The sequence below is a fragment of the Podarcis gaigeae genome (genome assembly GCF_964106915.1).
Source record: "Podarcis gaigeae genome assembly, chromosome: 12".
NCBI lineage: Eukaryota > Metazoa > Chordata > Lepidosauria > Squamata > Lacertidae > Podarcis > Podarcis gaigeae.
This window is the reverse complement of record NC_139688.1, coordinates 46,535,996-46,559,011: the sequence shown is the minus strand read 5'-3', so window position 1 is coordinate 46,559,011 and position 23,016 is coordinate 46,535,996. Positions and strand designations below refer to the sequence as shown.

Below are 23,016 nucleotides of genomic sequence, written 5' to 3'. Positions count from 1 at the left end.
TGGTTGGTTCATACGGGGAGAGGCAGTCCTTGAGGAATTGCGGTCCTGAGCCATTTAAGTCTTTATAGGCCAAAACCTGTTTGGTAATACTTCAGAAACTTAATAATCCTAGTTTTTAGATCAGCAAGAAAAATAATTAACTAAATATTTTGCTATTTAGTCCACTTAAAACTAATGTTGAGCAAGTCTACTTAGAAAAAGTCATCCTAAAACATTTTTCACAGAACCACCAACTGAGCATGCTTATAGCATTTTCATATAATCAGATGCTTAATTTAAAAGCAATGTAGATCACTGTTAATCAATAAAACTAACATGCAATTGCTCAGTGTAACTCCAGCATGTCAAAGCACTGTGTGCAAGTCAAAAAGCAGTAGTCAATATCCAACTAAATCGTATTCAGTGTAGGCAAACAGGTCTACTTTGAGTATGACTAATTTGGGGCATCATTCAGTATATTAGTAATATCTCTTCACTATTCGACTGGATAGACATTTCAACTTAAATACTGAATTTTTTAAAAAACATTTATATTCTTATTTAAACATTAATAGTATTTACTTACTTGAAGAATGCTTGCAACCTCATTGACTGGTAATTCACTTGCTTTTTTGGAAGTCAGAACAGGAATCATTATTTCAGGTTCATCATTAGGCAGTTGTTGAAAACGTGCAACCTAAAAAACAAGAAGCTATACATATCACCAGATTGTGCATTCCTTCTCATGCCAATAACTTAAAAAGTAAAATAAAACAAAACTATTGCCACTTGCATGAATATGTCCATTTAAGTAGTAACAGTTTCAGTGCTTTATCAAAATTAAATAACCCTTAGCTATTGTGTAACTTTTCAGAATGTACGTTCAAAATGAGAATATTTAGGGCAAGCTGTATAACAAATTAAACTTACATTCTAGGTAGTCATTCCTACATCATTAGAAAGTAGTGACTGTCCTAATTAAAGGATCGTAATGATTATATGTATACATAATCCTTTTGCTCATTATCTTAATGACTAGACAAGGAGAAGCATTCATGACAGCTCACTGGACACTCCTGTGCAATGCACTCTCTTCTCCACCCCCACAACCCCAAGCTCTCTTACAGGCTCACATACGAAATAAAGCAACACAATAGGAAATAAAATATCCATATAAATAAAAACAAAGCATTGAAACAATAGTAACTTCAGGGTGTTGCAAGGTGATTTGACACAGCACAAGTTCTTACTGTAAAAGTGTATTCTATTTGCACTACATACAGAAATGGCATCACTTAACAGCAGAGAGGAACGTGGTACTAAGAAATGCACCAGTACACACTGGGAATGTGACTATAAAACAAAAGCTACCTAGACCCTATAGTGTTGTTGTTTTTTACATGCCCAATTACCCTACAGACATTTGCTAAATAACAGACAGCTCAGGAAAGCAGAGCGTACTGAAGGCTCACAAACCTGTAAACAACAGCAGCTCATACTAATGAAGGATGTGCTGCATAAGCATGAACTGCATTAAAATGTTTGCCTGCTGCAAGCGTGAGAAATGGGTAAATAATAATGGCAGTTGATGAAAAAGTGCCTCTTATGCTTAGAGAACTCTGTGAGTCTTTTTGAAAATAAAAATCAACAAGCATGTTTCAGTAAAAACAATAGTTATATTTTAAACTAATTTTAGCACCTATAGTCAGGTCTACAGTAACTGGAGGAAATGAGGTTTTTCACTTTCTGGATCAACTGCCTCATTAGGACGTTAACCAATTTTCCATTCCTATGAAGAAATATACCATAGGGATGCTTTTGCTACACAGCACCGACATTTCCCCAAAGAGATCCATGAATACACTGACCAAAAGATGAACCATAAAATAAGTATGAACAAAAGGTATAGTGACCACAACCCTAGAAGTGCATTAAGGTGAGCTCAGAGGGCACATTACTTTCACCACCTGCTCCTGATGCCACATAATAGGTTGTCTAGGCTGTGGCTGGTGCCAGCAGTTGTAGAATTGGAACGCTAATCCCTCTTGTAACAGAATTCCCTACTGAGGAATCACTCTTCAGATCCGCTGACTGATGACACAAACTCTGTGCAGGAAACTGGGGCGAGGGGCGAGAAATGCTTTCTAACCCATCTACATACAAACTATAAAGCTCTTTAAATGCCCCCAGGCTTAAAAAAACAAGTTTGACAGTTATGTGCAAGTGTGTCGCTGAAAAATGAAAGACTATTGGGTGAGTTACAGATCTCAGATATGTAAGGTTCTCCCAGGTCCAATGTGTAATACGCAACTTAAATATATTTAAAGATGTGCCCAAATTTCTGCTAGTACTAATAAGGATGTACCGTATTTTTCGCCCCATAGGGCGCACCGGTCCATAGGACGCACCTAGGTTTTTTGGGGGGAAATAAAGAAAAAAAATATTTCCCCCCAGGCGCGGGGGAAGCCCAAACTTCCCCCGACCCCAGCCCCCAGAACAGCCTGCTATCTGCAAGCCTAGGGAGCCTGGTGCAAAGTCGTGCCGGTCTCCCCAGGCTTGCGGAGAGGTGCGCGAAGCCCGGGCGCGCTCTTCAGCGCGTCCCAGGCTTCGGAATGCGGGCAGCTCCGCGCAGCCGTAGGGAGCCCGGCACGACTTCGCGCTGGGCTCCGGATGGCTGCGCAGAGCTGGGCGAAGCCCGGGGCTGCAGGCAGCTCCGCGCAGCCGTAGGGAGCCCGGCACGACTTCACGCCGGACTCCGGATGGCTGCGCAGAGCTGGGCGAAGCCCGGGGCTGCAGGCAGCTCCGCGCAGCCGTCGGGAGCCCGGCGTGACTTCGCGCCGGGCTCCCGAGGGCTGCGCAGAGCTTCCTGAAGCCTGGAGAGCAAGAGGGGTCGGTGCGCACCAACCCCTCTCGCTCTCCAGGCTTCAGCGAAAGCCTGCATTCATCCCATAGGATGCACACACATTTCCCCTTCATTTTTGTAGGGGAAAAAGTGCGTCCTATAGGGCAAAAAATACGGTATATAGCACTTTTGAATATTTAAAGTGTTTAACATCCATCATCTTATTACAGCACTGCCTATGACATAGGTCAGTATTTTGCAGACAGCAGTGAGCTGGAAAGACAGCCGTTAGTCAAAGGCCATCTTGTGAGTTTGTGGGGGAAGCTAGATTCAAACCAGGGACGCTTCCCAATACATTCCTCAGTCTCCCGATCCCTGCGGTCTAACAGCTCTCATTACACTTCATTTCACTTCCCACATTTCACCTATTGTGAAGGCTACTGTATCTCTGTTTCACAGAGGCCATTTCCATTACTTCAGGTTTGTGTTAGTACCAGTGAAATCTCCTTTTTATGCACTTCTTTAAAATACATGATTTGTTAAGAATGTTAGAGCCCTGCTGGATTAATCCAAATGTCCACCTATACCAGAATCAACAGACGCCAGCCAGATGTTTCCTAGAAGCTCACGAGGAAGACATGAAGTTAAGAGCCCTTCCCTGTGATTGCCTTCTAGCAAATGATAATCAGAAACACCCTGCAGCTCTCAGCCTGGATAATTCAGTACGATTCAGTCTTATTTGATCCCATTTTAAACCTTTCTTTTTAAAAATTATGAGTGTTTAGGGGGGATTTCTGAATTTAATATCTGTTTGGGGTTTTTTAAAATAGTGTTTAAGAGCCTTTCCAAAATGAAAACAGCAGCCAGGGAACATGTCAACCTCACAGGGCACCATGTAACTGACCTTAACATGGCCATAATGGAACAGAGGAACTTGAAAGAGGAACCACAATGTGAAACCGGTGAATTAGAATTCACCAAGAGATTCAGTGCTATCACTTGTGTATAATCGACTTATCAACGTCAGGATGTCTGTGACAGCAACACAACGTGGTTTGTGAATAGTTATCACCCTCTTAACTTTTTCTGAATTTCATTTCTTTCTGACTTCAACGTCTGCAGTCTTCCCACCCCCTGCACTCTGCCACCACGTACATATATGTACCTGCAACATTTCATGCATTTGTTGAAGCAAACTGTAGCCCACAAACACACATAACTAATTTGTCAGTCTTCACAGGCCACAAAAATGTTTTTGCTGCAAGAAGCTGACATTGCTACTGCTATGGAAATTGCTGTATTGATTTTTTTTTCTCTGCTGCTCAGGTTTATAATATATTTTATTTCTTGTTTTTTCATGAGGCAGAATGCAACACTGAACCTCATGCAATGAAAACTCACCTTCCTTCCTTCCTTCCTTCCTTCCCGCTATCAGCACCTCCACCCCATCCCATCCCATCAACCGCTAAAAATTCTGCTCCAGATTAGATTCTGAGAGTGTACGGGAGAAGGGCTGCAGGTAGGAGTAGAAACAAGTGAAGTCCAGCTGTGGACATGGATACAACCTTGGTTTATAGTTCTATATATATGTTTATTTTTCATCTAAGTTGCTCAAAGCACCTTGCCATTTGCAGCATATAAATACTGATAATAAACAAATAAGCAAGCCATCCTAGTCAGTGTCTGTCATTGCAGCATTTTGTGGTATGTAGTGGTTTCTGTAAATTAATTACGAGTTGTGTGAAGAAGCACTTTATTTTAACTTCCTGGAATCTACTGCCAAATCTCAACAAGTGAAGCTTTCTAGCATCACGGAAAAGGTAGAAAAACATATCTATCCATTTTCTTCACACCTTGCCTAACTGCAGAAAGCTTTAGTCATGTCCCTTCCACCCACACCATCCAGTCATCTTAGTTTCACTCTAGGGCTGGACCTGATGACAATATGAAGGGCAGCAACACCCAGAGGCAGAGTGAGAGAGGCCAGAATGGCAGGTAACATAATTTTTACCTAGTTGTGGCAGCACTGCCATTCTGTACTCCTGGAGGAAGAAGGGTAAGACAAGGAGCTAACCCAACTTAGCAAAGGCCTTACCTCCATGAAGACTATTGCCCACGGCACTCTTAAGACTTTTAGCTTGCAGAATTTTGGCACCTATTTCAGAACATCCTTCTTGCAAATATATTAGTTTGGGTCCTGTATTTGCTTCTCTAAGCACGGTATCTACTGAGCATTTCCCACATTTTCCATGTCACATTCAAGGAAGAAAACAGTCAGATTCATCCCTCAGTGCTGCAATGGTGTAAGGCAGGGAAGGTGTATCTTCTAGGGCCACGTATCAGTGGGGGTGGGGGGTCACATTCAAGCCATGCAGAAATCTGAAGTTTCTAAACAATGCCTCTCGCCATCAAAACAAGCAAGAGACATCACAGTTCAAGAACAGATTCCAGCCAGTCAAAAGCATTCAAGGAGAGGGCAAGGCTCACTTGGTCTGCCTGGTCTGGACGTGCTGTGAATGCTCTCCCCCCACAAACCTGCTAGCCGCAGGCAGCTCCAAAGGTTTGACTATATGCAATCTTCATGTATATATGGAACCCTTGTAACCAAACCCCCTAATAAAATGAGGGATTACTGCATGCTGAAAAGTAGTGGCTATAAATGTTTGCAAGAATAATAATGTATCCTTCCAAATAGTGGGTCAATGGTAAACAATGTATGCATCAGTCATTTGGGAAGAGGGAGATTATTTTTTTTGTGTTTTTGTTTTTATTATGTATTTTTTGTTTTTATATTGTGATTTTATCTTGTGGACTGCCCTGAGACCTGTGGGTATAGGGCTGTACACAAAACAAACAAACAAATACTTTTTAAAATATTTTTTTAAAAAACCTCAATTCATAGTCATCCAACCTTTAACAAATAAAAGCTCTTTAGGTGGCCCTGGGTAAGGCCCTATTTTTCAATGTTATTTAGCTGACAGAACTGTCAGATCCAAACATTTTTTAAAAGAATAATAATAAATATCTGATTAAAAGTGGATCAGCAGAACAAATTCAGTATCAGTGGCAAAAATTCAAAAGTTTCTGCAATCAACAGGTAGGTTTAAAAGATGACTGATTTGTCTACACCTGAAATTACTACATTCACAGGATAGAGAGGGTCAGCCTGTACTAATCTGTCATAGTCCATTTCACACAAGTACAACAGTTGCAGATGCACTCTGAATTGATAATCTGAATCATCTTGAAAATAATCCACTTCTGGTTCAATATATTGTGTTAACAAAAAAAATCCTTCCAGTAGCACCTTAAAGACCAACTAAGTTAGTTCTTGGTATGAGCTTTCATGTGCATGCACACTTCTTCAGATACACACAAGTGTGCATGCACACGAAAGCTCATACCAAGAACTAACTTAGTTGGTCTTTAAGGTGCTACTGGAAGGATTTTTTTTGTTTTGACTATGGCAGACCAACACGGCTACCTATCTGTAACTGGAAATATATTGTGTTGTTGAGTTACTTCTACCTTGTGAAGCTGGGTTTTTTTTGCAAGTCATTTGAAGTCAAGGACGACTTCAAATGAATCTAATAATATTAGTTATCTGAGAAATCACAATACCATGTATAAAACTGAACTGCTATTTTATGTAAGAAATCATTGGTTCAACTCAGCTATAATTTTCCAATTATGTCTATCAAATGGCTCTGGATGGGATGAACATTTCCATCCATAACAAGAGATACACACAGCTATTTTAGCTGAGCCCAAATCAATATTGTGATATGCATGGCTCATTTGCATTAGCTACACAAGCTTAAGTCAAAGTCCATATATGGAGCTGCACTGGTGGGTTGAAACAGCCCCATTCTGAACCATTTATATTTTATCGAGATAGAAACTTCAAAGCAAAATCATACTAAGAAATTGAACTGCATATAATACATCAGTCGGTACTCTCACAGGCTCTACTACTGAAAGTACTGAATATCTGTAAACAAATTTATATTGACCAAAAATATTTAGATTTGTTTTTCTAACCTAAGACAGCTGTACAGTATTCAAAAACGAGCTGTTGTTTTTAATACAGAGAGTATGCATGACAACTGGCTCAGTTTGACCCAGTCTTTCAGTAACATTTCCTCTATTATGAAGTAATGCCATATAACTTTATATTGTAAGTTATGAATTTAAAGCAGCCCACAACACTTGATAACTGGGTAAGCAATCCTTATCCCATTTACCTAGGAGTAAGTCCTGTTGAATTCAGAAGAGTTTACTTCCAAGTAGATATGGTTAGGATTATGTGCAGGGCAGTTTAATTTGTCAGTTTAAAGCAAGAAAGCTACAGTTGCAACTGCTCTTTTTAAGGACTTTAGCACTTATAAAATATCACCACACGTGCACTATTCTGTTCTCACCTACTGTTCCTTCCTACAAAACTATATTAAAATTTAAATGATATTAAGAACCTGGAAAAAATAGATCTACATTTTTGATAGCGCTAGGGACTCTCCTTCACTGGATGTTTTTAAGCAGAAGTTGGATGGCCATCCATCTGTCATGACTGCTTCAGTTGAGATTACTGCATTGCAAGGGGTTGAACTGATGACCCTTTCAATTCTACAATTCTATGATACTATGATTCCAAGTTACTGGTTTGCACTACCCTTTCTGTTCATGACTGAGAAAAAGCATTCCCTTTACATCTATTGGTTCTTTTCTTACAAGAGATTGGTGTGAGGATATGCAGGAAGGCTGCAAAAAAATATTTGTAGGCTAGTGACAAGCTGGAGGTTTAATTGCAAAGCTTCATATGCAGTGACATATTTCTCACTGGAGGAAAAAAAAGAAACCCAACCAAGTACACCTGTCCAAGTACACCTGTGTGAAGTTTAAACTTCTTGTAAGAAGTACCAGCTACAGGCCTACAAGTATTTTGCACCTAGTATCTTTTGCTGATTATCTTCAGTGCAGCAGTTATGTAAGAACATGCCCAATAGACAAATGGTTGCCAACCGATCAATAGCAGCCTTGGACTCTGTTAACTAATGTGAAGACGTATTATGTGGCTCTTCAAACACACGGCACAACTCCATAGTATTTGGACAAAACACTTATTGTGTGCTGACTTCTGCAGTTAAGACAGCTTTCCATGTTATCTAGAAGCCCATTTAAAATATGGAGTGAAAAGGGCCCTTGATTTAATCTCAAAATGGCATTTGTTGTGAAACAGTTTTATACCAAGATTATTTCAGGAACAACAATCAACCCAAATCAGTGCTACAGAACTTCAAGTTCTGTTCACGCAAATGAGCTTGGCAGGAAACAATAGCATCAGTATGCTGAATGGAAGATGAGTAAATAGCCATGCTTATCAGCATAATTTAACATCACCCAAGTAATTTTAAATCAAATGGATATGACAAGGGTAGAAGCAAAGTATTTCTGGAGAAGTGCAGTACAATCATATGCTTGCATAGTAAAAAAAATCCTACTGGATTCAGTGAGGCTTACTGCTAAAAAGTGTGTACAGTACAGGATTGCAAACTTGGGAACAAACTACATGGCATCAATTATTAGGTCTCCAAATGCTATTTTTAAATGAAATGCTGCTGCAGAGACTGTCAATTTGTTTGGAGCAATGGTGCCTGGGGAAGAGGAGTTTGACCCTTATTCTCAAACCACTTTCATAACCCAAATTCACCCCTTCCCCAGTTGCAATTTGGCTTTTTGTAAAGAGTAAAATACAGATACCTATTAGAATTTTAAAAAGGAACAATGAAGCATTCTGGTGTTTTCTGGAATCCTTAGAAGGGTGAAAACTGATCCATGCAGCCCACTTAGCATTTCTGAAGCCCTAGTGATAATAGAACCAATTAACACAAAATCAGCTAGAAGATCAGTGTGAAGAAAGCACTTGCCAATTTAGAGTATAATTCCCATATGACTATTTCCAATTAACATCGGTCATCTTGATTATGCAGGTTCAGATTTCTATTAACTGTTTTCCTTCAGAAGATCCAGAAAAAGGATAGCTGCTAAGTTCAGATATTTGATTTCATAACATGCATATATATATATATATTGCTTGCTTGATTTTTTTAACCATTCCAAAGTGGTTTGAGATAATAGAATTCAAGGGCTTGAGCTAAGAGCTCACAATTACTATTGTATCAGTGTTGTTTAAAAAGCATCAACCAGACTTCTATATTTTTAAAATTCCTCTGAGCATTTTTTCAACAAGTTCAATCACAGCCTGATCTTAATCAATATGCCCTCAAGTGTTCAGTATCTGCTTGGAAAAGAAAAAAATTGAACTTTAATCTCTTCATTACTAGGAGAAGCAAGCAATACCAAATAACAGTAAACTGGACTGCTCTGGGATTGTACACAAGAGTTTATCATTTACTGGGGTATATAAAACACTGCCATTAGAGCTGCAACATTTGGGTTTAGGCAAAGCACAACAATTTACGAAAATGTTTTACGGTGAACCTGCTGCACAACCAAGGTCCCATAGTCTGAAACAAGTTCATCCAGCACCTTGCAGAGAACCTCTGAAACAAACCTACACCTCAAGAGTCACCCTTGTCAGCTAATCAATAAAATGCAAAAAAAAAAAAACAAACAAACAAAAAACAAAACAGGAAACAAGAAACAGTTGCGATCTCCCACACAAGCCGGAAACACAATTGTTACTTTGTCAATATATTTACCTTCATGTTTCCATCGAAACCGCTCTTGGGTTGATGGTTACAAAGACCTTAGCGGCAGCAACAGCAGCAACCCTGGGGTTAGAGGACTGAGAGGTAAAGGGCGGAGAGAGATCCCTATATTCCAGGCAGCTGCTTTGTTTCCCCTGCCCGCAAACACAGCAACATCGATGAAGGGAGGAAATGATGTAGCACTAGCGAGGGGGGAAAAAAGGAAAGAGAAAGAAATAGAAGATACAGCAGCACCAAACAGATGGAAAGCCACACCACTTTCCCTTTCTCTCACTGCCCACCCCCCCAGATGCAGCCCCCTCTCCAGCGGGAAAACATTTGCAACCCCAACAAAACAGGAAAGGGCGAGATTTTGGCACCAGTGGCAGGGGATCTTTGCCTGCAAAAAATAAAAATGAAAAGCCAGAAGAGAGAACCGTCACCGCCCCCTCCCCCCCCAACTTGACACTTGTCAGCTCTTTTCTCCAACACCCCCCCCCTCCTCGGCGTCCCCGGCGCCTGTTGCTATGGAGCACACCGGATCACGCACACCTGGGGGGGGGAGAGGAGAGAAATAAATGGGGGGGGAGGAGAGAGAGGGAAGAAGAGAGAGGAGTTGAACAGGAAAGGAGGTGGCAATGCACCGCAGGAACCCCTTGAGGACAAGGCGGGCAGGCACAATATATATACAGACATACATGTGTGCGCGCGCGCGCGCACACATACATACACCTCATACACACACACACACACACACACACATATATATATATATATACACATGCATACGTATGTGTGTGCGCGCGCATACATACACCTCTCACACACATATATACACGCATGCACACGTGTCTAATGTACACACACACACACACACACACTCCGTGGGGGGGGGCGCAACACGGTATGCCCCCAGCTCCCTTCCCCCCGCCTTCCAAGGGTCGCCCCACACTCGCCTGCCCGCGGCTATTTCTCGCGCGCCCCATTACCACCGTGCCTCAGAGCTGAGGTGATATTTTATTTTCTTTATTATTATTATTAGTGCCTGTCTCGCCCGGCGCGCCCCCCTTACCGAGTGAGAAGCCCCCTCAGTGCGAGCCGCTCGAGGGCGCCTCCTCCCCGCTCCCTCCGCAGCACTCGGTTCGTGGCTCGACTCCCTCGCAGCGGCCAAGGCGGCCCAGGCGCATCCTCTCTCTCCGTCGTCCCGCCGCGCGCTCCACCTCAGCGCCCTCATTCACTTCCGCTGCCAGCGGCGGGCACGGAGCGGAAGGAGGGAGGGAGGGAGGGAGACACCCCTCCCGCCCGGAGAGCGCGAGGGACCGCGCATGCGCAGCCCCGCGGCGGCGGAGACTGCTCGATCTCGGAACTCCGCCCGCCGCCACTCGCGGAGGGAGGCCCGCCCCGGTTTGGCGTCCAGGGCGGCGGCCTCGCTCTTCAGCAACGCAAGAAAGGCTGCAGCCACGCGAGGAGGGAGGGAGGGAGCCCCGCTCGGTCCCGAGCAAGGGGGCGCGCGTGGGATTGGGCCACCAGAGATGCTGCGAAAACCGCGGTGGCCATCCAGCCCACCACCACGGTCGTCTTGCACTCGCCGCAGGTGGCTTGCACAAAAAGCTGTCTTCTTCTTGCAAAGAATCCTTGTCTATAATAAGTTACAGGGGAACCAGGCAGACGGCCTTCTCTCTCTTTTTTATTAAAAAATAATATTTATTAAAGTTGCAAAAAAGTTACAAAAATGAGAAGAAAAAATAAAAAAAGAAAAGGAGAAAGAAAAAGAAAAAAAGAAACAGAAAATACAAAATACGGAAAAATAAGAACAATTAAAAACATTTCCATCTTTCCATGTCTTGTCTTTCATTTACTTATTTCCCTGACCTCCTCACACCTCCCTTTTTTGTATTCTAGTTCAATTAAATATTTCAGCAAATCCTTTCCAGCTTGGTTTTTGTCCTAATAGTTTATCTTAATGTACTATAATTTTACATTCTCGACTTTCACCAGTTGAAAAATCAATTTTTACCTAATCTTTTATATCATTTCTGCTAAAACCACATTACTTCATTCCAACATCCTTCTAAGATTCCTGGATTTTACAATGTTTCTGTAGATAAACTTTAATTTTTTTCCAATCTTCTTCCACCAACTCTTCACCTTGGTCTCAGATTCTGCCAGTCATCTCCGCCAGTTCCATACAGTCCATCACTTTCATCTGCCATTCTTCCCGGGTGGGTAAATCTTGTGTCTTCCAATACTTTGCGATGAGTATTCTTGCTCAGGCAGAGGACCTTCTCGGTGGTGACACCCGCCTGGTGGAACGCCCTCCCACCAGATGTCCAAGAGAACAACAGCTACCAAACTTTTAGAAGACATCTGAAGGCAGCCCTGTTTAGGGAAGCTTTTAATGTTTGATGTATTACTGTATTTTAATATTTGGTTGAAAACCCCCAGAGTGGCTGGGGAAACCCAGCCAGATGGGCGGGGTATAAATAATAAATTATTATTTATTATTATCTATTGAAGAAGCTTTTTAAATAGGAAGCTTATGCCCAGTCCGTCCATTGGCCCTTCTAGCTCAGTATTTCTGTGAACCGCCCTGAGACCTACGGATACAGGGTGGTATATAAATTCAATAAATAAATATAATATTGTCTGCACTGGCTGGCTGCGGCTCTCCGGGGTTTAAGGCAGGGCTCTGACTCGATGCGCAGAGCAGATGCTCTAACCGCAGTGATTTCCAGGAGGGCAATAACACAATTTTCAGATGTCACAACTCTCCTGAATGCCTGAAGAACAATTTCACAGCCGGTCTTGGGAAGAAGTATCTTCATTGGGCAAGTCTAACCTGCAGGTGCACTGAGCGGGTGCAGCTGGCTGTGTTCCTCAACCTCGCATGGCCATCCAGTATACCCTTCCGCCATTAACGTAATTAATTGCCCTGTGGCTGATCAGACCCAAATGGTCCTTTCAGCCCAGTAACTCCCAGGAGTAACCAGTCAGAGACACCCTGCATGCCTTGCAGCTCTACTTTTACACTGAAACGGGCTTTTAATTCTCCATGCACACTTCTGTGGGTTCTCCTGCCCCTCCCATGTACTAGACTTGCACCCACTACTAGCCCAGGTCCTAGTAACATGGCTTCTTACCCACCTCCTCCCAGCAAAGCAAGACTACGGTGCCTATTTTAATTTCATCCATGTGTTGCAAAATTGATGGATGAAATTAAAATCCATGTATTGCAAATGCATGTATTGCAAAATTTGGTGCTGGAGGAGACTCTTGAGAGTCCCATGGACTGCAAGAAGATCAAACCTCTCCATTCTGAAGGAAATCTGCCCTGAGTGCTCACTGGAAGGACAGATCGTGAAGCTGAGGTTCCAATACTTTGGCCACCTCATGAGAAGAGAAGACTCCCTGGAAAAGACCCTGATGTTGGGAAAGATGGAGGGCACAAGGAGAAGGGGACGACAGAGGACGAGATGGTTGGACAGTGGTCTCGAAGCTACCAGCATGAGTTTGACCAAACTCTGGGAGGCAGTGGAAGACAGAAGTGCCTGGCGTGCTCTGGTCCATGGGGTCATGAAGAGTTGGACACGACTAAATGACAACAAATTGCAAAATTACACTCAGGATGTCACATTTAGCAAAATCACGAATTTCCCTTCTTGTATTGGATATAAGTTTTTAAAGGCTTTACATGGTTGCTTCAGAGACAAGGCAGATTGTGAGATAGTGTTGCTGCGGTGCCTGTAATACAGCCCTAACCAGTACATGCGGCCATTTGTTTAGCCTGAAATTATTGCAGGACTCCTAAGTGAAACATGTAATTAACTCACTGTTGATGCGGTTAGCAGTCTTAAGGCTAGGATTGAACAGTATCCATGTAATTGCACATGAACACAACTGTTGTGCCTAACAATACTCATGCCAAAGTAAGTACGACTAATTTCAGGTACCACAAAAGTAATTTTCTTACAGAATCAGGGCAACTTGACACATCCACAAGGAGAAGCAAATATGCAAGATCCCTGTGTACTGCTGCATGGAACCAAATAGGATATGTGCATCCACTTCTCAGCATTTGTGTTATAGTCATTTGGGGACGCGGGTGGCACTGTGGGTTAAACCACAGAGCCTAGGACTTGCCGATCAGAAGGTCGGTGGTTCAAATCTCCACGACGGGGTGAGCTCCCATTGCTCGGTCCCTGCTCCTGCCAACCTAGCAGTTCGAAAGCACATCAAAGTGCAAGTAGATAAATAGGGAAGGTAAACAGCGTTTCCCTGCGCTGCTCTGGTTTGCCAGAAGCGGCTTTTTCATTCTGGCCACATGACTCAGAAGCTGTACACTGGCTCCCTTGGCCAATAAAGAGAGATGAGTGCCGCAACCCCAGAGTCGGTTACGACTGGACCTAATGGTCAGGGGTCCCTTTACCTTTACCAGTTGGTTGGCAACTACTAGTCTGAAATTCATCCTGCTCAAGTGGTGTTTGCAGTTGGAAACTCAACACCACCTAATGCACTGACCGCAGTATGTAGTGCAGTATTCACTTTCAAGTTCTGATGTATCACAAGGATTTCCATTTGACCAACAGAACCTCCCCCCTCCTCTCTGTGCAGCCTTCCCAAATCTGCTCTGGAGGGTTCGGAGGGGGTCGCGTGTGGATCCAGAACAGATTTAGGGGGCATTTGGGGCAGGTACAGGGAGAGGAAATTCTGTTGGTCAGCCAAAAGTCCTTGCAGTGATGGAAAGGGTGCATTGAATGCTACACTCTAATCTGGACCCACACTTCACCATGGGCTGAGCACCCAATTGAATTGAGTCAACCAACATTTCACCATGCTAAAAATGTTGTATGGATTGGTCTAGAGAAATCTCAACACTTAGTTATTGAGAAAAGTTACATATACCTTTCAGGTTACATTGGCACTTGTGTTTTGCAGGTGTTAAAAAGAATTCACAGCAGCCTCCCTTTAATCTTATGTTAACTATATTACAGGTTTAAAATATTTTTGAAGTGCTTTACTTTACTTTCCATTCTTTTTCTTCCAAAAGAATAATTAAAATAAGAAGTGAGGTGATGAAGTTCTAATTGGCATATGAAAGAGCCAACAGTAAAACTTTAAGCCTCTTTGTAGCTGCTAGTTTCAAAGAAGATCTGCAAGGGTTGTGCAAACACCAGTGGGAATTTAAGAATCCTTTTAATAAGAAAGAAAGGTAGTTAACATTTACCCCCCCAAAAAGAAAAAAAAATCCTAACCCAAAACATTTGCAGTATTTGTACATGTATGTCAGCAGAGCCTGAAGAAATTTTGAGCTGAGCCTTCAATTTGATTGCAACTATTTTAGCGAAAAGAATGTAATTAAATCAGGAAAATGGAGGTTTGCATCTGCAAGGGACACGGGTGACGCTGTGGGTTAAACCACAGAGCCTAGGACTTGCCAATCAGAAGGTTGGCGGTTCGAATCCCCGTGACAGGGTGAGCTCCCGTTGCTCAGTCCCAGCTTCTGCCAACCTAGCAGTTCGAAAGCACGTCAAAGTGCAAGTAGATAAATAGGTACTGCTCTGGCGGGAAGGTAAACGGCGCTTCTGTGTGCTGCTTTGGTTCACCAGAAGCGGCTTAGTCATGCTGGCCACATGACCAGGAAGCTGTATGCTGGCTCTCTCAGCCAATAAAGCGAGATGAGCGCTGCAACCCCAGAGTCAGCCATGACTGGACCTAATGGTCAGGGGTCCCTTTACCTTTTTATACAAAGTTTTGAGAGCCATTATGAATTAATACTCCTTTTTTCTCTTCTGTTTGCTTTTCTACTAAAGGCAGAAACATACATGGGTCTAACCTTGCTTGTAGGTATGGCTAAATTTCCTCCACATGACCCTCTAACCAGGATGTCGGAAAAGGTGCGTTGCTTGAACCGGCCCCAAAAAGGAATACAAAGAAACCCCAATCTCTAGAGATTTCCTCACTTAGAACAATATTAAATTTTCCATGTTTACTTTGAACATGTGGTGGGTCTCTTTATTACTGCAATTCTATGCATGCCTACTCAGAAGTTCCATTGAGTTCAATGGGGACTATTTCCAGGGAAGTGGGTGCATTATTGCAGCCTAAATAAAATAGCTTTCTTGGTCTTAATACATTAATGGCTTCATTGATTCCTTGCTTTAAAATACAGCACTAAGAATTTTGCTCAGAAGTCAGTACAGGCCTGGAGGATGAATGGAATGCACTCCCAAAGTGGTGGTGGTGAACAGCCACACTTTCACACCATCTAAAGCTAAATGTCACCAAGGCACTTCACACAGTATGTTATAAATGGCCTCAAAGATTAGAAATGCAGCATGAACCGACAAATATGCAGACTGTTATTTATGCAAGAACTGGTTTCCACAAAACAGGAAATAAAATGTACAGCTGTGATATTTGTACATGCATTTTATGCAATTTTCTGAAAGGGAGCAGCGTTTTACAGAAAGGAATAAAGAGATGTCTGATTATCCCTGTTGGGTTTCAGAAATTGAAATGCTTACTTACCAGACTGCTAATGGTGGCATTGACTAGTTCAAACCACTTCACAGTACTTTCAGGTACTAAATCATGTATAAGTCAAAGACCTCTCCCCCGCCCCCCAAAAACAACCCTGACCTGCAGATTGAGAAAAACCATTAAAAAAAAAACATTTTAAAATACATTTATTCAGCAGCCAAAAAAAATGATGAATTAAAGTTCATACCCATCAGTATGTTTATTTCCCTCCCTCCAGATTGTTCTAGCCTTCTTTACATAGCTACTTATTGGATGGGTCAAATTTACATGAAGAATTCCAAGGCTTATACAGTGGTACCTTGGGTTACATACGCTTCAGGTTACATATGCTTCAGGTTACACACTCCACTAAGCCAGAAATAGTGCTTTGCTTCAGGATAAGAACTTTGCTTCAGGATAAGAACAGAAATTGGGCTCCAGCGGCGCGGCAGCAGCAGGAGGCCCCATTAGCTAAAGTGGTGCTTCAGGTTAAGAACAGTTTCAGGTTAAGAACGGACCTCCGGAACGAATTAAGTACTTAACCTGAGGTACCACTCTATAGACTTTAGGTTAAGGGTGGAGAATCTTTTGACCCCTTAGATATTGTTGGGCTACAATTGCTATTATCCTTGACCATGCTGGTGTCAGAATCTGCGTTCGACCGAGCTGATAAAGCTCATCTTCCGGAATCGCCCTCCGACGTGATTAACGACCTGAGCCTTTGATGAGGCCTCCAGGCACGTTCCCATTCAGCAGAGAATCAAAGCAGCACACGGAAGTGATGAGATTTATGGCTACATCGCTATGCTTTATTTCTTACTACGCAGACAGAAAACACACCCTCTCTCTGTGAAAGCAGAGAGCAACTGAAACAAAGGAACAGGAAACCGGTAACGTCACATCCATCTCCCGTCTCCCGTGAGACTTCCAATAGCCTGGAATGTCTCTGGAATGTAAACAGAGTCTTGTGATTCTAAAACACTGCACAGCGGCAAACAGAAACTAACAGCTGGCTGGGGTTGGTGGGAATTGTAGTCCAACAACATCCAGAAGGCCACAGGTTCCCCATCCCTACCATTAGGATGAAACAGGAAGTAATTAATTATACTTGGTACCTAAGCTCATTGGCAATAATAGAAAAAAATGCAGGTTTGCTTATCCATTACAGCATTTTATCCCATCTAGCCAAGATCTTAAATGAGCATCACTAATCCTGGTATTGGTTACTTGTGGCAGTATTTTTTTCAGACCTGCGGGGGGTGGGGATTATGCATATTTAAATAACACCTCCAGTTATATTTTTAAAAGCTATGGCCCTGCTATTCTATTGTCTGTCTGTCAGTGTGTTAGTATACCAGAGTATCCTTTCGTCCTGCCTGCTCAGTGGGAGCCCAGTTCCTTAGTGGCATAGCAACACACACCTCACACAGATTTTCTACTGGAAATTGTCCTCTTGCCACAGAACATTTAAACAAGTGAATGTTCTGTTTGGATGGATTTGGGTCCTTTATGCAAGGTCAACTGCAAATAGTGATTAATTTAGATCTGCACCACGATAGAAAACACATTGAGAGTTGAAAGCACAAGCCCTTCACACAACCTCCTGCTCAATATACAAACCCCAGATCTAGAGCAGCCCCATCAAATGACTGTCTCTGCACCCGATTATAGACCTTCAGGAAGGAAAGAAGTGTTTGGCACGGCATCTACCCATCAGTAATCAGTCCCATTGTCAAATGCCTCTTCTGGTTAAGAAGCTTCTCCTTGTGTGCAATAAAAATCTACCTTCCTATAACTTAAGCCCAGCAGATCTAGTCCTGCCCTCTAGGGACAAACCTTTGCCCTTAGAAAGCGTTATCCATGAGCCCTTACGTCTTTTCTTCTGCAGGCTAAATGCTCCTAGTGCCTTCAGCTTTTCCTCACAGCACTTTTGTTTTTATATCCTACCCAGACAGTATTCATTGCCCTCCAGGTTGTCATTATATATTAAATATTATATTATATACAGTGCTACCTCGGGTTAAGTACTTAATTCATTCCGGAGGTCCGTTCTTAACCTGAAACTGTTCTTAACCTGAAGCATCACTTTAGCTAATGGGGCCTCCTGCTGCCGCTGTGCCGCCGGAACACGATTTCTGTTCTTATCCTGAAGCAAAGTTCTTAACCCAAGGTACTATTTCTGGGTTAGCAGAGTCTGTAACCTGAAGAGTATGTAACCTGAAGTGTACAGTGGTACCTCAGTTTAACAACAGCCCTGTTTACAAAGTATTCGGTTTAAAAACTCCACAAAACCGGAAGTAGTGTTCCGGTTTACGAACTTTACCTCGGTCTAAGAATGGAAGCCAAAAGGTAGAAGGGCACCGGCGGCGGGAGGCCTCATTAGGGAAAGCGTGTCTCGGTTTAAGAATGGTTTCAGTTTAAGAACGGACTTGGGGTACCACTGTATTATATATTATATATACCCTGCCCTTTCCCCTGACAGGGGCTCAAGGTGACATATCGATAAACTAAGAACTAAAGGGGGTGTTAATTTAAAAAAAAATTAAACGTTAATACAATTAGAACTTTAGATATAAATTATCTATTAAAAACATGCAACCACAACAAACTCACCACAACACCAGCCCCCTCATTAAAAGAAGTCAGTTCCCAAAAGCCTGTTGGAACAAAAAGTTCTTCACCTGCAGGTGCAAGGAAAACAAGGAGGGAGCCAGTCTCTAGCTTCTCTAGGGAAGGAGTTCCAAAAAGTCTAGGAGGAGCCACTAACAAGGTCCTCCTCCTTCTTAAAGTGTGCGGCTTCCAGATTTGCATGAAACCCTTTACCACCATGGTCTCCCTCCTCAATGTTGATCATCACCTGACAGGAAGAGGTTGGTGGTGAGATATTAGATCTGCCACAACAATAGCAGGTCTGTTGTAGCTCACCCCCTTTTAACCTTGGCTGCATGGCATGAACCAAACAACACGCTCCCTGCCACACCCACTGTTAGGCCAAGTGTTTTGAAAGACTGCTTGGGTTGCTTGTGCAGTTAGGCTGGTTCCTCTAAAACTCAGTTGCTAAGCAGCAGTTACTAGATATCAATTCTAAGTAATCACAAATGTAGATTACTGCTGTAGAACTTCCTCCCTAGGGCAGATTGTCAGGTATTGAATATTAGCTCTGAGTAACTACAAAAATAAGGGACGCGGGTGGCGCTGTGGGTTAAACCACAGAGCCTAGGACTTGCCGATCAGAAGGTCGGCGGTTCGAATCCCCGTGACAGGGTGAGCTCCCGTTGCTCGGTCCCTGCTCCTGTCAACCTAGCAGTTCAAAAGCACGTCAAAGTACAAGTAGATAAATAGGTACTGCACTGGCAGGAAGGTAAACGGTCTTTCCGTGTGCTGCTCCGGTTTGCCAGAAGCGGCTTAGTCATGCTGGCTACATGACCGGGAAGCTGTATGCCGGCTCCCTCGGCCAATAATGCGAGATGAGTGCCGCATTCCCAGAGTCGGCCACGCTTGGACCTAATGGTCAGGGGTCCCTTTACCTTTACCTTAACTACAAAAATAAGTGTAGCTTGGTGCTGTAGAAATCTTTCCCCATGCCACCTCGCATCATCAGGGTGACAATCTGTCCTATCTTACAGGACAGTCCCTCCACTTGAATGAGTCCTCTATTGTAGGGCTGCACAGGCCGAGTCTGCTTTAAAGTACCATAAGAAAGGAAAGCAAGAGGACATTTGATATAGGCCATTAGCAGTGAGCACCTGAACAACACCTGGCCATAGTCTTCTTCCCCACAATGATGAGATGGCTTGCATTTCTATTTAAATGACGGCCATTATTTCTAAAATTATTTCTAAAATTTTAATGTATTTTTCATCTTTGTTGTAAGCCTCCCAGAGTGGCTGGGGAAACCCAGCCAGATGGGCGGGGTACTTCTTCTTCTTCTTCTTCTTCTTCTTATTATTATTATTATTATTATTATTACTGTATTACAATTAAGCCTGGGCAACCTTGAAGCAAAATCAGTGTCCTTTGCTGTCCTTAGTCTCTCAGAAGGCTGACGGTTCAGAAGGGTCTTTAGGGAGCAGTCCTGGAACTCTTTTATACAGCTCTTTTAGTCTATGGTGTTCGTCATCTTAAATTGTAATTAAGTATTGATTTTGATGTTTTCCTGGGCTGCCCCCAAGGGCCCTTATGGTGATAGGGCAGGATATAAATCTAATTGACAAATTAATGCCAGAATTTAAATGCATTTTATTTCACACTAGCAAAATGCCTGAGAAGTCGTATGTGTGGAGGGAACTTTTTATAAGACTACAAAACACCCTTTTGGGTTCTGTATGCGTTCTGTAGGGGAGGGGGGTCCCTCTTGTAAATGTACATATCCCCCCTCCATTTTTACTTGGTGTTGGACACTTGCTGTTTTTTTCCTAGATTCCTGAAACAAAATCTTGTACCTGTCACTATGGGCAGGAAGGTTTTGCCCCCATCACAGCAGTATCCCCAAGAGTACATCACCTTACTTTTCTTCACAAGAGCAAATGAAATCATTTAATTTCTTTAAATTGGGGGGGGGGCGGTGCAGGATGGGATAGACAATCTATGAGACTGAGGCAGCATGACTACTGGGTGCTATAGTCATTTCTGGAAAGCTGCAGGTTCCCCACCCACCCCATTTTAAATGAACATCCAAAACAAAAATTGCTTTCTTCTATTTCGAATAGCTTATTCCTATTAAATTCATCATTGGGAATGCACACAATTCCTCTGAACAAATTTCTGTTTACTTAAAAGCACACCTTCTCTGAGACTTTTTCAAAAGTCTGCACCTTTTATCCAGGGTTCAAAATAGAGCAGCCTCTACTATCCATGAATTGCAAGGCACTTTTAAAAGCAGCACAAAGAGCAATTTGGTCTTAGGAGACACGCAGTGGGACTCAATAGGATGGGGAGCTGAGTCACAGCAGAGGTTTAACTGCCGAGTAGTCCTGGCTCTTGTTCTGTCCACAATGACAATTATAATTATGCAATTAATATTGCATTGTGCAATATTACGAGCATTCAGGGTGTCTGACCAAAGAGAATAGTTGTCTATTTCCCACCAAAAAGGAAACTTTAACAGCAATCAGAAGACTTAAAATAGGACTTTTTTATAGGAGATACTTACATTTGCATGCCACCACCTCTACATGTCACTGAACACACCAGGTTTAATTATGAATTAAGATTTACCATTTGCCATGCATGACAGCCACTACTCAAAGGTCCCCGGTTATATGAAATGGATGCTTGATAAGATTTATTCAACGTAGCAATGCAAGATCCACAGGACAGTGGTTTTTTAAAGGAGCTAAACCAGTTCTCACTAATAGAAGTACGGCATTAAAGTGACACACCCAGGCCAAGAATCTGACGTGTACATGTGACTCTTTCTTTTTCCTTTCACCTTCTAGAAATCTGCAGCAAACTGTCATACACAGTTCTTTTTTGCTGTAGGAAGCCAAATGCTCAAGCACAGGAATGACAATAAATGCCCAATATTAGAATAAATTTTATAACAGCAGTGTGTACCGGGAGGAATTCCAGAAGCAGTTCTGAAAAGTGCCAAGTCATTTCCCTGTCTGCGTGATCAGGCAACCCAATCTCTCTATACAAACTTGTTACTTTTGCAGACATTCTTCTGCTCTTAACACCCTTTGGACAGCTGAACCTGAACCATCCATGATGCCACTGGCGTATGGGCCTGTTTGTTTTTTTTAAAAAAATATTTTTATTAAGTTTCTTTTCTTATAGTCAAAGATGTACAGAATACAGAAAAAAGAAAGAAAACAGAAAGAAAAAAGAAAATATGAAAAATCCAACTTTCCTTAATATTTTTAACAAACCAACTGGACTTCCCCACATCCTCCAAACCCTGCTTTCTTTGTTGTACAAACATCAGCAATTTGTTACCTTATTTCATAACTTACTATATCTTTCGATTTATCATGTTTCTAAATTCACAATATTTGTATCCCAATTTCTATGTACTTAAATTTAACATAATAAAGTTATTTCCTAATTCCACCTCTTATTTCTTGTATCTTAGTTTTCATTTCACCTAATCAAGTTGCTGAAGCTAAAGTTCCCTTAATCGTGCATTTTCTTAACATTCATACAGCTTATGGTGTTTTTGCAAATAATCCTTAAATTTTTTCCAGTCCTCTTCCATTGTTTCTTCTCCCAAGTCTCGGATTCTGCCAGTCATCTCAGCCAGTTCCATGTAGTCCATCAACTGCGTCTGCCATTCCTCCAATGTAGGTAGATCTTGAGTCTTCCAATACTTAGCGATGAGAAATCTTGCTGCTGTAGTAGCATACATAAAGAAATTTCTATCCTTCTTTAACACTCTCTGGTCCACAATGCCCAGAAGAAAGGCCTCCGGTTTCTTAAGAAAGGTATACCTAAATACCCTTTTTAACTCGTTGTAAATCGCCTCCCAGAAGGCCTTCACTTTTGGACAAGTCCACCAGAGGTGAAAGAATGTCCCTTCCGCCTCCTTACATTTCCGCGTTTGGGCCTGTTTGACCCAGCAAAAAGTTGAACACACACTTTATCCTGCTGGAGAATTAGGTTATGTGGATCTGGGCCAAATAAATTACTTCATTATTATGCGGAGTTGCTAGGTAGTTAACAATAGGATATGTGGAAATGCTAGATAGCTAATAAGCCAAGCGGAATTCATAATTACATATACAAGTGCGAGGGAGAAACCTGCTGAACTAAGGTTCAGGCAAAGATAAAGAGCCTGAAGTGAATGAAATGCGCAACTTAACATAAGCCAGAGCTCTAGGTGCTGTCAAACAATAAATATATAGCAAGCTGATAAACCCCATAGAAAAATATGCTAAATACCCTCATATCACCAAAATGTATTCTGCAGCTTGAGACCCAAATCCCTGAAGGGGAGCCTCTCCCTTGATCAGCCTGCCTAGAATCATAGGG

General features: G+C 42.4%; 1 protein-coding gene across 10 annotated transcripts in view; it reads right to left on the bottom strand.

Annotated features, from left to right (window-relative positions):
* Positions 1-23,016, bottom strand: part of ATP2C1 (ATPase secretory pathway Ca2+ transporting 1) — a 69,983-nt gene that overhangs the window by 35,218 nt on the left and 11,749 nt on the right. For 3 of the 10 annotated variants that reach the window (XM_083705599.1, XM_083705598.1, XM_083705597.1), the window contains exon 3: positions 566-676. In XM_083705599.1, coding sequence (XP_083561725.1) covers positions 566-676 — 111 coding nt within the window. Of the gene's footprint in view, positions 1-565; positions 2,639-2,726; positions 2,917-9,540; positions 9,732-10,600; positions 11,165-18,660; positions 19,053-23,016 lie in introns of those variants that run through there. The other 7 variants (XR_014556813.1, XM_083705600.1, XR_014556814.1 and 4 more) reach the window with 7 other exon arrangements.